The sequence below is a fragment of the Engystomops pustulosus genome, chromosome 2, assembly GCF_040894005.1.
Source record: "Engystomops pustulosus chromosome 2, aEngPut4.maternal, whole genome shotgun sequence".
NCBI classification, from domain to species: domain Eukaryota; kingdom Metazoa; phylum Chordata; class Amphibia; order Anura; family Leptodactylidae; genus Engystomops; species Engystomops pustulosus.
In genome coordinates this window covers 203,143,751-203,157,312 of record NC_092412.1, presented here as the reverse complement: position 1 = coordinate 203,157,312, position 13,562 = coordinate 203,143,751, and the positions used below count along the sequence as shown (strand labels likewise).

Genomic DNA, 13,562 nt, shown 5'->3' with positions numbered 1-13,562 from the left:
TGGTCCCCTTGAAAAATGCTCGAGTCTCCCATTGACTTCAATGGGGTTCGTTATTCGAGACGAGCACTCGAGCATCGGGAAAAGTTCGTCTCGAATAACGAGTACCCGAGCATTTTAGTGTTCGCTCATCTCTAGTTTTAATGGATGACCAAATGATAATCTTGCATGCAAGCTTTCAACTATCCAGTCCTCTTAATCAAGTATGGTTATTTCACTTATTAAAGTAAATGACTTAATAAAACACTAGAAGTATATTGTCAAACAGCATAACACCTTCTAGTTTTTGTTTCTTTCACGGCATAGTGTGGTGGCATCATCCAGCAAATCAACTTTGAAGTGAGATGTAAATTAGCTGTATAAAGTCAAGGAGGTGGAGAGTTTAACACTGAAGTCAAGGTCGGGAACTCTAAACACCTCCTTCTCGGTCATTGACATTGTGCATCGGACTTCAGGAGATCTGGTTACTGATGTCTCTTTCTGACCCTCACTTGTCCAAAAAGTGCACAGACTTATGCCACAAAGCAGGTGCCAAATTGTAGAAAAAATAGAAAATATTCCAGCATTCCAGGATAAATAAATAAAATCTTTTTTTTTTCAAAGCTTGTCCATGGTGTGTGGGTGAATATAATCATAGTCACACTCATGGTGTGTTCTGGAAGGTTTTCAGCTGCTTGGCAACATATTAGTAGTCCCTTATTAGATCAATTTCTGCTGACAGGTTTCCTTTAAGAGAAAAAATGTAATGGCTATCAAGACCTTAAAAAGGTAACATGAGTCGTACAGAGTGCTAATACCTTGTGGGAGGCAAGACACGGTTTCTAGAAAAAAGAAACATTACCGTTTTGTATTGCTGTACATCCTCACTTTCAAACAAATTATGCTAACATTCAAGTATTACCTAATAGATGGCAGTCCACATGCTTCATTGTTAAGTGTTAAATGCTAAGCATCTTAACCTAATGTAGACTTAGCTTCATTTTTATTTTTAGTAGATGAGGATACATCCAGCCACTCCATTCCATTGCCCAGCACAGCAATCAGTCTATTGGAGTGAGTAGATATCATAACACTGTGCTCAGCAATATGTGACACTCTTACAATTGAATGGAGTGGCAGGACACAGGCTCCACCATTAGCGAGAACTGGACCCCATTCTCTGAATTGCTATGGGTCACATTATTATGATTGTTCAGGGGTCTCAACTGTCATGGCCTCAATTATCAGTTATTACCAATCCTGTGGAATTTCTCATCCGAGCACCCTCCACCACAACTATGGACTTTATCCACCGGCACAAACCGTGAGTGAGCTGACCCTACCCCCTCTTTGCTGTCCTGTGGAAAGAGGATAACTTTGAAATATGGGACATCCCCTTTAAACATACAAGGCCAAACTGGAACAGCAGCATACCACAATAAGTTTGGATCTTGTATCCCATTTATTGACAGTTTTCGTAATTAGATAAAAAATATTAGCATCAAATGCAGCCATTGATAAAAATCTGCCTGACAACAAACTGAATATAAGTTTAAATCATTTTCTGAAGTGGTTTATCATAAAGGAGCATAGAAAAATTGAAATGAACTTAAGATTCTAAGCTTGACTTGTCCAGATGTTGCATCCATAAAATAGATGCTAAAGTGCACCCATGTTTTTTGCAATATGAAAACAGCCTTTCTATCCGCGTAAAGTTGCAGATGTATTAGAAATCTCATGACATGTGAATACATCACTTTTCAACAACACAATTAATCATTTTCCTTTCTATGTTCTCTGGTATTTTTTTCCGATAACATGAAATCCTACGTTCCAGTCCTCTCCATGACATTTGCTATTGTTGAGACAGAATATAGAATTTGCTAATTATATAGATTTCACAACCTTCTGTTTGATATTCAAGTATATTTTATTGACTGGAGACACAATTTTTACATGTTATGTATTCTTGTCATTTTTATTTTTTTCAGGAACCAAAACAAGCCCTTTCTTCTATACATATCCTACATTCAAGTACACACAGCTCTTTATGCTTCCGCTACATTTAGAGGAAAAAGCAAGCATGGAATTTATGGAGATGCTGTTGAAGAAGTAGACTGGAGCATAGGTATGTGCATAATCATTTAGCTGTTTAAAACAAGATATACAATAAGTAATATTACCTGTTAGGCTCAGTTCATAAAGTTCTTTGACCCCTTACATAAGTGAAGTTACAATGGTATTTTGATAATTTTCAGCAGTTCCGCAATTAAATCTAGACTAAAATCCAGAAAATTAAATTGTATTATTTTTAAATTACTAATTAGCATTTTATAGTGTGAAATAAGTGTGTGATAGAATAGGGAAACAGAACTTTGGCAAAGAAACCGTTGTTTTCCATTTACAGAGATCAGATGTTTCCTGTAGTTCTTGTCTAGTGTTGAGTGGGTCAAAACCACAAAGTTGCAAGTTTTGCCCTAAACACCACCCACTCAGCAATGTGTGTCAGCTTTTACCAGCCGCGTTGCATCCATTCCACCCATTTTTAAGAGGATCGGTGCTTCCATATGATATCATGGGGATCCTCTTCAAAATGTCAGCTTACGTGTGCCACGGTTGGTTAAGGCATAAACATGCACCAGCTTTGCCAGCCACAGTATAAAAGAAAGTGGTGCTGGCACCGATCGAGTTTCAGGGCTTTGGGTTCGGTACTCTTATCCAGACAGGATTGTTAACTTTGAATTTAGTAGGGTCCGTTCACCCCTATTCTTGACCAGGTAGGCAGGGCTGGGCTGCAGAATGGAAACGTTGAGTTTCAGCTCTGTCCAAAGATTTTCTACTTTTTGGGGTTGTACACATCCTTCTTCTTCCAAACACAGATGATTTTTTGGTCTCATTTGACCAAATGATCTTCTCCCATGCATCCACTGGATCATCCAGATGGTCATTGGTGAACTTCAAACGGGCATGGACATGTGCTGACGTGAGCACAGGAATCTTACTGTCTGAGGGTTATAAAGTAAAAGTGTTATGGAAGTCTCGACGGAATGGAAGGTTAACTGAAGATTGTCTGTGTACCTTCTCCTAAAATGGAGAATATAACAGAAAACCCAGACACTATTCATGAAGTTTTATAATGCTCTAAATATAGGACCGTATGTGCATATTGTGCATGTTATCTACTCCTTTGTGACTAACCCATTATTTGTATTTTTCTCTTTCCTTATACTAGGAGCTAAATGTTCTTTATTCTTTTGTCAATGTAGTTGTATTAGGGCTTTTTTTGTGGAAGGTCTGTAGATTTTAATTGCTTTTGGAGGTCATGTAACTTATTGAACAAGTTTTTCTTTTATTGATGCCATTGCATTGTAATTTATTTATTTTCATTCCCTTACCATACAATATAAATAATGCAAAAATTAAAATGGTTGGATCTTATGCTTGATAACTATTATGTGTAGTTGTATTTGTTTGTACCCAATTTTTACTCCCAATTTTTTTACTCCATCTATAGGACTTTTGCATGAGATCATTTGACTGCTTGGATCATACATTGCAGTACTTCTATATTGCAAGGCAGCGCACTGAGGGGCAATCTGTTAGACTTCTCATATTAAAGGGGCCCTTACATTTAATATAAAACAGACCTAGAGGTCATAGCCTGGCTTTCAGTTTGCATAGAAATTATCACAATATTGGATTACAGCTATGTTCTTAGCTTTCTGTGTTAAACTGCTCTGTGGCCTCTCCTTACTGATTTTACTTTTTGACTTACTTATTATTGTTGAGCAGCTCAATACAGAGAAATAATGCAGAAAATACCCCTGTTGTACTCCAAGTACAGCTACAATCCTGGAATATAAAGCAATTTATCACAGCCTTGCTGCTGCTACTAATAACACTTACATAGATCTCAATGCCTTTTACCTAACACTGCCTCCAGTTTTTTATGGTCAAACCTGCTGGTTGACTCTTTTCGAGTAAAAATCTGTACTTAGATATTTTGAGAGTGGTTTTTTCTAGAAGTTGTTATTGTTGTTGTTTACTACAAAACACTGTTATAGCATTTCCTGGACTATCATTATTTATTTACCACTTTATATATATTGTGAAATTTTAAATATGACTTGTGCCCTGATAAAATTAATAAATATGAAGAATTGGTGTTACAGACATTAAAGCACCATTCAATCTGTGAAACCATAATTTGATCATATCATATTAGAAGAAAAGGGTATGGTACTGGATATATATTTTTTTCCTAGGATTCTCTTTGACAACCTATAAGTAGGTGTCTAAAAGTGCATTTGTTAACTCGTAGACAAGTCAAATTATTGAACTGTGATATGGGAAAAATTAAACCATACATTTGACCTTGTCAAAAACTGAAGGCAGATGATACAGGTGATAATACAGGAAAGAATGAGTGAACACGCGAATCAGAAGAAATATATCTAACCTTGTCTGCTTGACTGACATGTCACAAAATTGGATTGCTTAGTGACATGTTGATGCAGAAAAAAAATGAGATAATTTGGGCTGGTGGCAAAAGAGATGCTTTATTGTGTAGCTATGAGTAATTATGATGCATTGAAAGGGCTGCACTGTCAGAGCTTTTGTGTGAACTATTATTTACATAGTAATTGGCTGAAGGGGGTTAAATTGTGTATGGATATATTTATCATTCTTCCATTACATTCTTGACAAAACGTAACACTGTGAATTATGATTATATTATCTCTAGACTCCCTATTTTCAAATGTTATTGACTTAGTAATTCCATCTAAATTTTAATAAATATAATGTTAAATGGGTTTGTGTGATTGAGAAATAATTTGCAATTAGCCTATTTAACACATTTTAATTTCTTGATTTTTTTTTCCCCAGAAGATTTGAGAAACCTATCAATATTCTTTCCATTGTTTAAACATACAAGTTGTCATCAGTTGGCAGTTACTAGCCAAGCAGTTTGCATTACAAGCTAATATCTGCAAATGCACGGATATGATGTTCATTTGAGTGCATGGAGTTTTTTGGCTACTTCTAAATAAAGAGATTAAGATCTAACAGAATTGTAAGGGTAGTATAATGGAGAAAAGATAGATTCGGGCGGGCAAATATAAACATTAAAGAAAACCTGTCACCGGGAAAGCTATTTTTAGCTGGTAACAGGTTACAATATACTATGCTTTGCTAATTTCATATAATTTTAATTAACATTACCTGGCTCCCTGCCAGCAGCTTGTAGTGAGTCCTGGAGGGAGGGAAGTGGCTGTAGCAGCCTGTGTGCCTGTGTCAGTCTCCTGTCCTCCATAATCATCCAGTTACCTCACTATTCCCCACTTCCTGTCATGTGTACTGGGCAGGCAGGAAAGGGAGGGGGATAGTGTGGAGTAGAGGGAGCAGCCCCTCGCTCTCACCTTCATAACACAACACATGCATCTGGCAGGGTAATGTGAATTAAATTTGTCTAAAGTTTTAGAATAACTTAGAATGCTGACAAAGTTATTTTTAAAATCAGTATTTCATAGGTCGACCTAAAAAGAAGTTTCAGGAAACACCTTCTACCATGGGTAGAGGGATTGCATGTCAATATTAAGGGTAGCCCATTCCTAAAAAAAATAATGCAGTTCAGGAAAAGTTTTGGAGATGGAATTGTCAGGAGTGAATTATAAATGAGGTTAGTCTAAGATAACTGGTGGAGTTATAGAAAAAGGGAGGAGAGTTTTTGCTGTTTGTTATTAGAACATATTCATTTTGGACATGGTAGTGACAGCTCATGCCCTGGAGCCAAAGATTATTCTCTTTGATTGTAACTTGGGATTGACCATTATAAAGCATTAAAATTCGGTAAAGGATTTAAAGTTAATGTCACCTGGAATCTTTAGATTTGCTCTATCTACATATTGCATAGGATTTGACCTCTCTTTGCCCAGTGTCTGCTGTAATCTTTATTTGTCACAGCTTGTGGCTATTATCTCTGTGACACTTTTTTCCCACACCAGGAAATGTATCAGCCATATGTTAATTATCTTTCCCAGTTCAGTTATCAGCTGTCAGTTGTACATTGTCATGCTTCAGCTAATCTGCGCTCATTGCTATAAATGAAAAACAAATTAAGATATTTACATATTCCCCTCCTAAATTTTTTCAAGCCTCATCATTGGTGTCCTATAGGAGTTTTAATGTGACCATGATGATAAACTGTAATTATTCTTTAATTAGGTTTTTGTTAGTGACTTAAAGTTAACCTACTTCCATGAAGACTCAGTGTAATCTGCTGGCAGCATGTTATAGAGCAGGAGGAGCTGAATAGATTGATTTATACATTTGTATGGCAATTGTATAAGGGAGCCAGATTTACTTTTCTATACTTTTAAAAGTGAGTGAAAGCAGTAATGTTACTTATAAAAGCAGATTGGGTATTAAAAATGCTACGAGAACCTGTCATTAGGTGACTATGTGCTCCTGATGACAGGTTCCCTTTAAGGTTATCTACCTTTAAGGATCGTGGGGCTGATCAGGGGCGCAGAGGTTGCAGTCGCACCTGGGCCCAAGAGATTTAGGGGCCCCTTATGGTTTTACTTTTGCATATGAGAAAACTATTACTAATAACCATACATTATAGTCGGGGGCCTGGCAAAGACTTTGCATTGGGGCCCATCAGCTTCTAGTTACGCCACTAGGGCTGATCTATTAAGACTTGCATGCACACCCAACGCTTGACATGCCACTCCTACCACAATTCAAAATACATCAACCCCAGTGTGCTTCCTTTTATCTATAATTTAAAAAAATAATTACAGTTTATTAGAAAAAAACATAAAACCAATAGGTATAAGAAGAAATGTTATAACTTCATTTACCTTTTACAATGTGATTATATTGTTCCCATGTTATTACTCATAACAGTAGTATTAACTCCGCTTCCCTCAATGTGTTATTCCCATGAGAGCCAGTCACAGCATGACCTAGATTTTCTTTTGCATTACAAGTGAATATTCCTTAATCGGTTGTCTCTGTCTGCTGATGCCAAGCATGCTGTAGGTGTTACTGTAAATGTCATATAGTATTAACAAAACCAAGTCATTTGGGACTTTTTAAGCCTGAGAAAACATTTGTTAATACAGAAGAGTGACTATAATATCCCTGTTATTTAAAAATCTGTTCACGGATGTTGGACCGGGCGAAGACAGTTATTTTTACATTTCTGTTTCAGAAGTTCTATTTTTAATTACCCTTCAACACAGCAGGTAAAAATCAGCCCTTTAAGACTAGTGAGGGCCTGGACATGCATCCTGCAATTCTTACTAGTTTGAAGAACCCAGCAAACACTAAGCAGCCTTGGTCCCTTGCACACAACAAGCACAATTTACTAGGATGTAAACAAGGGTCCCATCGACTGTTTGTGCCCCGTGTGTCATTGGTGGGTGAGTGCCGTTCTTGCATCGGTGACAATTGAAAAAGATTTTCTGAGCCCCAAACTCCAACAGGAAAAGGAGCTGCTCTGTCCTTTGCAGCTAGGACAGTGACCTCATTCATGCGGCTATGGAATCCATAAAAGTGAATGGGGACATGTTCCACGGTATTGAACACTCATTTCTTAAAGAAAACCTATCAGCTGATCTCTTTCACTAATTCCTTTTTATTTTATTTTTTATTTATATATTTTTTTATTTTTAGTTTTCAACAATGTTCAGAAAAATAGAAAAACAAAAAGATGTCAAGTATTTTCATCATTTTGTATATACAGATGACCCCTAGTTAAAGATGGACCCTCTGCCCCTAGGACTTCTGGTGAAGCTCTCTGGATGCTTTACTATAGTCCTAGATTGCAATAATCAGCTATAAAGTGTCTGTAATGAAGCTTTATTGATAATCCTTGGTCCCATTACAGCAAAAATATTTGAAACTCTAATTGTCACTGGGGCAAAAAAAAATTGTCTGGACCTACAATTATAAAATATACAGTTTTGACTTGCATACAAATTCAACTTCAGAACAAACCTATGAACCCTATCTTGTATGTAACCCGGGGACTGTCTGTATTATAACAATAGCTTAAATCCATCTTCTCGTTGTTGGTCTTACATAAATTCTTCTTTAGAAATCTCTGGGTTTTCTGTGACATTAAACAATCCGAGTCAGAGTTGTGCCGCAGAACATTCTGTGGCGAGAAACAATGCAGAATGGAGCAACCAAAAAGAAACAATTTTAAGAATGACCTGAGAGAGAGCTGAGAGTGTCTAGAATTAAATTTGGTGGTTAGGGATGTTTATCCATGTATCCTAATCTGATTTATATTTAAGGTATCTGTTCTATTGTACAGAGATGTGCTTTTCATATATGCAATTGGTACTCACCTGATTCACGACCTCACTCATATTTGGGCAGTTAACCCCCGTTCTAGGCCTAGTGATGATGAGTTTGGTAGTCATTAGGGTGTGTGTAATTTCTTTAGCTAATTCCGACATCACTAGTTTTAGAGCAGTTTACAAGGATTCCATCCCAGCCTTTATTTTGTTGATCCATACATTAATCAGAAAACATCTTTCTTTATTATGCAAATTAAATGTTTCCTGTTACCCTGCATGCAGTAAAGTAAAGCATTGTATTAGTAGTTATTTTGCTTTATCTGTTCCCTGTGAGGGATACACGGCAGCAGTTACTACTGACCTCCCTTGCCCTGTACAGAGGGCTGTATCATGTACACCTCCCTCAGCATGAACTGCCATCAGCTGAATCTCTGCTTCTCTAACACACTGCTACTGGGGAAGAGTGGCCAGCTCGAGGAACAGGTGTGACCTGTCAAGGTGTGGCTGTGCAGGAGATTCATGAATAAGCTGGACACAACTTCAGGGAAGAGGCTGATCAGACTCACCTCAGGTCATTTGCATACAGCTTTAGGAACTAAATGTTTAAGTTCACAGGCATAAATACAGACAATATAGGGGTAGGGAAATACTGTCTAATGGTAGTTTATGAAAATATACAAGTATTTTGTTTTTGAGGGATTGTTTTGACTAACAGGTTCCCTTTAGGTTCAATATATAGGGGAAATAGTCTATTAACTCATAAATGCCCCATATCAAGAATAGAGAAGTATGCTGAGGATGATAAAACTGCAGCTGCCCTGATATTGCTCCAAGCGCTCTACACTTGAAGTTCTAAATGGTATTTCTTATTATTTGCATAAAAAATGAAAGCAAAAGGAAGTTATCTTTAGACATTCTTGTTCAAGTTAACAAGACACAGGATTAATGACCATATTGGTTTCTTGTACTCCTTTTTTAATCTCAATTGTGGCAAAAAAATTCTCAAAAAATGTGACAAAAAATGTAGCACAAGAAACCTGTGTGATATTAAAACCCACCCACCTCTGCAGTTGCTAATTTATTTGCTGCAAATGTTTATTTAATAACTTTTGTATCACATCTTGTATGGATTCAGCTTTGATTTGTTGACTGGGTAAAATGCCATTTTATACTTCCTATTGTTTTATATTTTGAAACAATACACTGTTACACAATTACTATTTTTTTTAGGTAAAATTGTCAATGAGTTGAACAAGAATGAACTACGGGACAACACATTGATATATTTTACATCTGATAATGGAGCACATATAGAGGAAATTTCTTCTTCTGGTGAAATTCATGGAGGATACAATGGAATCTTTAAAGGTAATATAGTAGGAAGATGCTATTGTACCTGGTACAGTAACTAATAACTTATTATATATATACTTCTTATATAATACGAGAGCCAACATTGCATGTTCAGTAATAACTAGAGATGAGTGAGCACTTAAATGCTCGAGTGCTTGTTATTCGAGATGAACTTTTCCTGATGCTCGAGTGCTCGTCTCGAATAAGGAGCCCCATTGAAGTCAATGGGAGAATCGAGTATTTTTCAAAGGGACCATGGTTCGGGAATAAAATGTGTTATTTAATTGAAAAAGAATGTTTTCTGATAAGTTAGCAGATGTATACAAACATCTGCAATCTATTCTTCACTGTTCCGCGCGTATATTATCTCCCGACAAGTTAGCAGATGTGAAAAACAGTGAAGAATAGAAAATAAACAGTGAACACAGTGAACACAGGATCATTTAAGTGAAAAACGCAGTGAAAAACACAGTGAAGAATAGATTGCAGATGTTCGACACATTTGCTTACTTGTCGGGAGATACGCTGTCCCGGGATCCCCTCCTCTTCTTCCACTGAATTCTCCCCGATCTCTCTGCCCTTCCCAATTTCTCTGCCCTTCCCTATGTCTCTGTCCTGTTCTCCCGATCTCTCTGTGCTGCTCCCCGAAGTCTCTGCCCTCCCTGATGTCTCTGTCCTGTTCCCTGATTTCCCTGTCTTCCTCCCCGATGTCTATGTTCTGTTTCCCTATGTCTCTGTCCTCCCTTATGTCTCTGTGCTGCTCCCCGATGTCTCTGTCCTGCTCCCCGATGTCTCTGTGCTGCTCCCCGATGTCTCTGTGCTGCTCCCCGATGTCTCTGTGCTGCTCCCCGATGTCTATGTCCTGCTCCCCGATGTCTCTTTGCTGCACCCCGATGTCTCTTTGCTGCTCCCCGATGTCTCTGTCCTGCTCCCCGATGTCTCTGCCCTGCTCCCCGATGTCTCTGTTCTGCTCACCGTGTTCTTCAATGTGTTCTTCACTAGAGATGAGCGAGTATACTCGTCCGAGCTTGATGCTCGTTCGAGTATTAAGGTACTCGAAACGGCTCGTTGCTCGGACGAGTATTTCCCCTGCTCGAGATCGAGCATTTAATTAAAAAAACACAGTGAAGAACAATGAAGAATAGAATAAAAACAGTGAACACAGTGAACACAGGATCATTTAAGTGAAAAAGACAGTGAAGAACACAGTGAAGAATAGATTACAGATGTTCGGCACATCTGCTTACTTGTCGGAAGATATGCGCGGAACGGCAGCAGGGAGACATCAAGCAGCAGGGAGACATCAAGCAGCACGGGGAGACATCGGGCAGCACGGGGGAGACATCGGGCAGCACGGGGGAGACATCGGGCAGCGGGGAGACATCGCGCAGCACGGGGGAGACATCGGGCAGCACGGGGAGACATCGGGGAGCACGGGGGAGACATCGGGCAGCACGGGGGAGACATCGGGCAGCACGGGGGAGACATCGGGCAGCACGGGGGAGACATCGGGCAGCACGGGGGAGACATCGGGCAGCACGGGGGAGACATCGGGCAGCACGGGGGAGACATCGGGCAGCACGGGGAGACATCGGGCAGCACGGGGGAGACATCGGGCAGCACGGGGGAGACATCGGGCAGCACGGGGGAGACATCGGGCAGCACGGGGGAGACATCGGGCAGCAAGGGGGAGACATCGGGCAGCACGGGGGAGACATCGGGCAGCACGGGGGAGACATCGGGCAGCACGGGGGAGACATCGGGCAGCACGGGGGAGACATCGGGCAGCGCGGGGAGACATCGGGCAGCACAGGGGAGACATCGGGCAGCACGGTGGAGACATCGGGCAGCACGGGGGAGACATCGGGCAGCACGGGGGGGACATCGGGCAGCACGGGGGGGACATCGGGCAGCACGGGGGAGACATCGGGCAGCACGGGGGAGACATCGGGCAGCACGGGGGAGACATCGGGCAGCACGGGGAGACTTCAGTGGAAGAAGAGGAGCGGATCCCGGGACAGCGTATCACCCCGACAAGTAAGCAGATGTGCCGAACATCTGTAATCTATTATTCACTGTGTTTTTCACTGCGTTTTTCACTTAAATGATCCTGTGTTCACTGTTTTTATTCTATTCTTCACTGTTCTTCACTGTGATTTTTTAATTAAATGCTCGATCTTGAGCAGGGGAAATACTCGTCTGAGCAACGAGCCGTTTCGAGTACGCTAATACTCGAATGAGCATCAAGCTCGGACGAGTATACTTGCTCATCTCTAGAAATAACTCATCTAAAACTACACAAGTGTGCGATTCATTGTAAAAATGGGAACAAAATAAGCGACGCCACTGGTATTGAAAATAAGGTTAAATATACTGCATAGATATTTTTTAAACTAATTTATTGAAAACAAAGTACATGTTCAATGACATTACAAAAGGTATGTGCAGAAGCACTACATTAAAGTCATATCTCAGTTGATCTGTGTGTGTAATGCCTCAAAATAATATATACTCGAGTATAAGCCTAGTTTTTCAGCACAAAAAATGTTCTGAAAACCCTAACTCAGCTTATACTTGAGTAAAAAAAATATAGGTGTTTTCTAGGTTTTGTGGTAAAATTAGGGGCTTCGGCTTATATTTGGGTCGGCTTATACTCAGGTAATTAGGAACACTAAGTTGCACAATAATCTCTGTGGTTTGTACAGGGTTACAGAAAAATGGCGTCCTACCTTTCGCAGATATATACAGAATTGGCCACCATCCTCAGAAAAGGGAGTCCATGATGTTTAAAATTGACGGCCAAAGCTCTTTGTGTTATCTGCAGGCCGGAGAGTCCCTTAATCTGGGAGAAGAGTAGTTAGTACGAATTACACCAAGTTGTAAATACAATTATTTATTTATGTTTTTATTGCTTGTCTTGAACTTTTTAAACCTTTTATTAAGAATTAGAATGATTCAACATATGAAGATATTTTAAAACATATAATGTAAAACAAAATATTCAGATATTTATGAAATATATTATCTGTTTCAATTTTTGTATATAATTGTTTGGGTTTTAATGGTAAAGGAGGAAAAGCAACTAATTGGGAAGGAGGAATACGTGTCCCTGGACTTCTTTATTGGCCTGGAGTTATAACATCTGAGACGGTCATAAATGAACCAACAAGTAACATGGACATATTTCCTACAATTGTCAAGCTCAGTGGTGCAACTGTTCCGCAGGACAGGTAATAATGGCCATACTTTAATAGCTATTTGCATACTTTAATAGGCTGTGCTGCAGTCGGTGCCTTTAGTTTGGGATCTGGATTTACTAATAAGGCTTTATACTGTCAGAGGTTCAGTCCTGGATTGTCGGCTGTAAAAAAATATACCACTATAAGCGGAGCAGGTCATTATAAAAGATTACATTTTTGGGCGTTAATGTAGGTACTCATAAATACTCTTTAATCCTTATTCCGATTGCATCTAACTGTATCTCTATTCGGTTAAATCTATAAGTTATGTCCACCAGCCATGTTGTCATTCAAATATTTTGTACTGATCTCTTGAAATGCTTTGAACAGTTTTTAAGATACCGGATCTATTATGGAGCTCTATTACCTACTCATGGGGGTTTTCAGTGATTAAACTAGTATGTGGGATCTAAAAATATTCTGCTTCTTTGGTCTTAACTCAAATATATTCCATTCAATTTATTTGGTCACAATTCTCAGAATAATTACCGATTGAAAGAACATGAAAGGAAAGTCAAAGAGTAGCCAGAGGTCATCAACAATATCAGACCTCACTGCCATCTGATATTGATCTCTTATCACAAGGATAGGTGATCAATATATATACCCTATAAACTTCAGTAGAAGCTGACCCAAATATAAGACAATGCTCCTATAAAACTATTGACTCCAGTATAAG

The 13,562-nt window shown here is 39.1% G+C and overlaps 1 protein-coding gene across 4 annotated transcripts in view; it reads left to right on the top strand.

The window, feature by feature from the left end:
* The window catches only part of STS (steroid sulfatase), a 137,073-nt gene that overhangs the window by 65,243 nt on the left and 58,268 nt on the right, over positions 1-13,562 (top strand). For all 4 annotated transcript variants that reach the window (XM_072137852.1, XM_072137853.1, XM_072137850.1 and 1 more), the window contains 3 exons: positions 1,968-2,104; positions 9,522-9,659; positions 12,715-12,874. In XM_072137852.1, the coding sequence (XP_071993953.1) occupies positions 1,968-2,104; positions 9,522-9,659; positions 12,715-12,874 (435 nt within the window). The remainder of the gene's footprint in view (positions 1-1,967; positions 2,105-9,521; positions 9,660-12,714; positions 12,875-13,562) is intronic.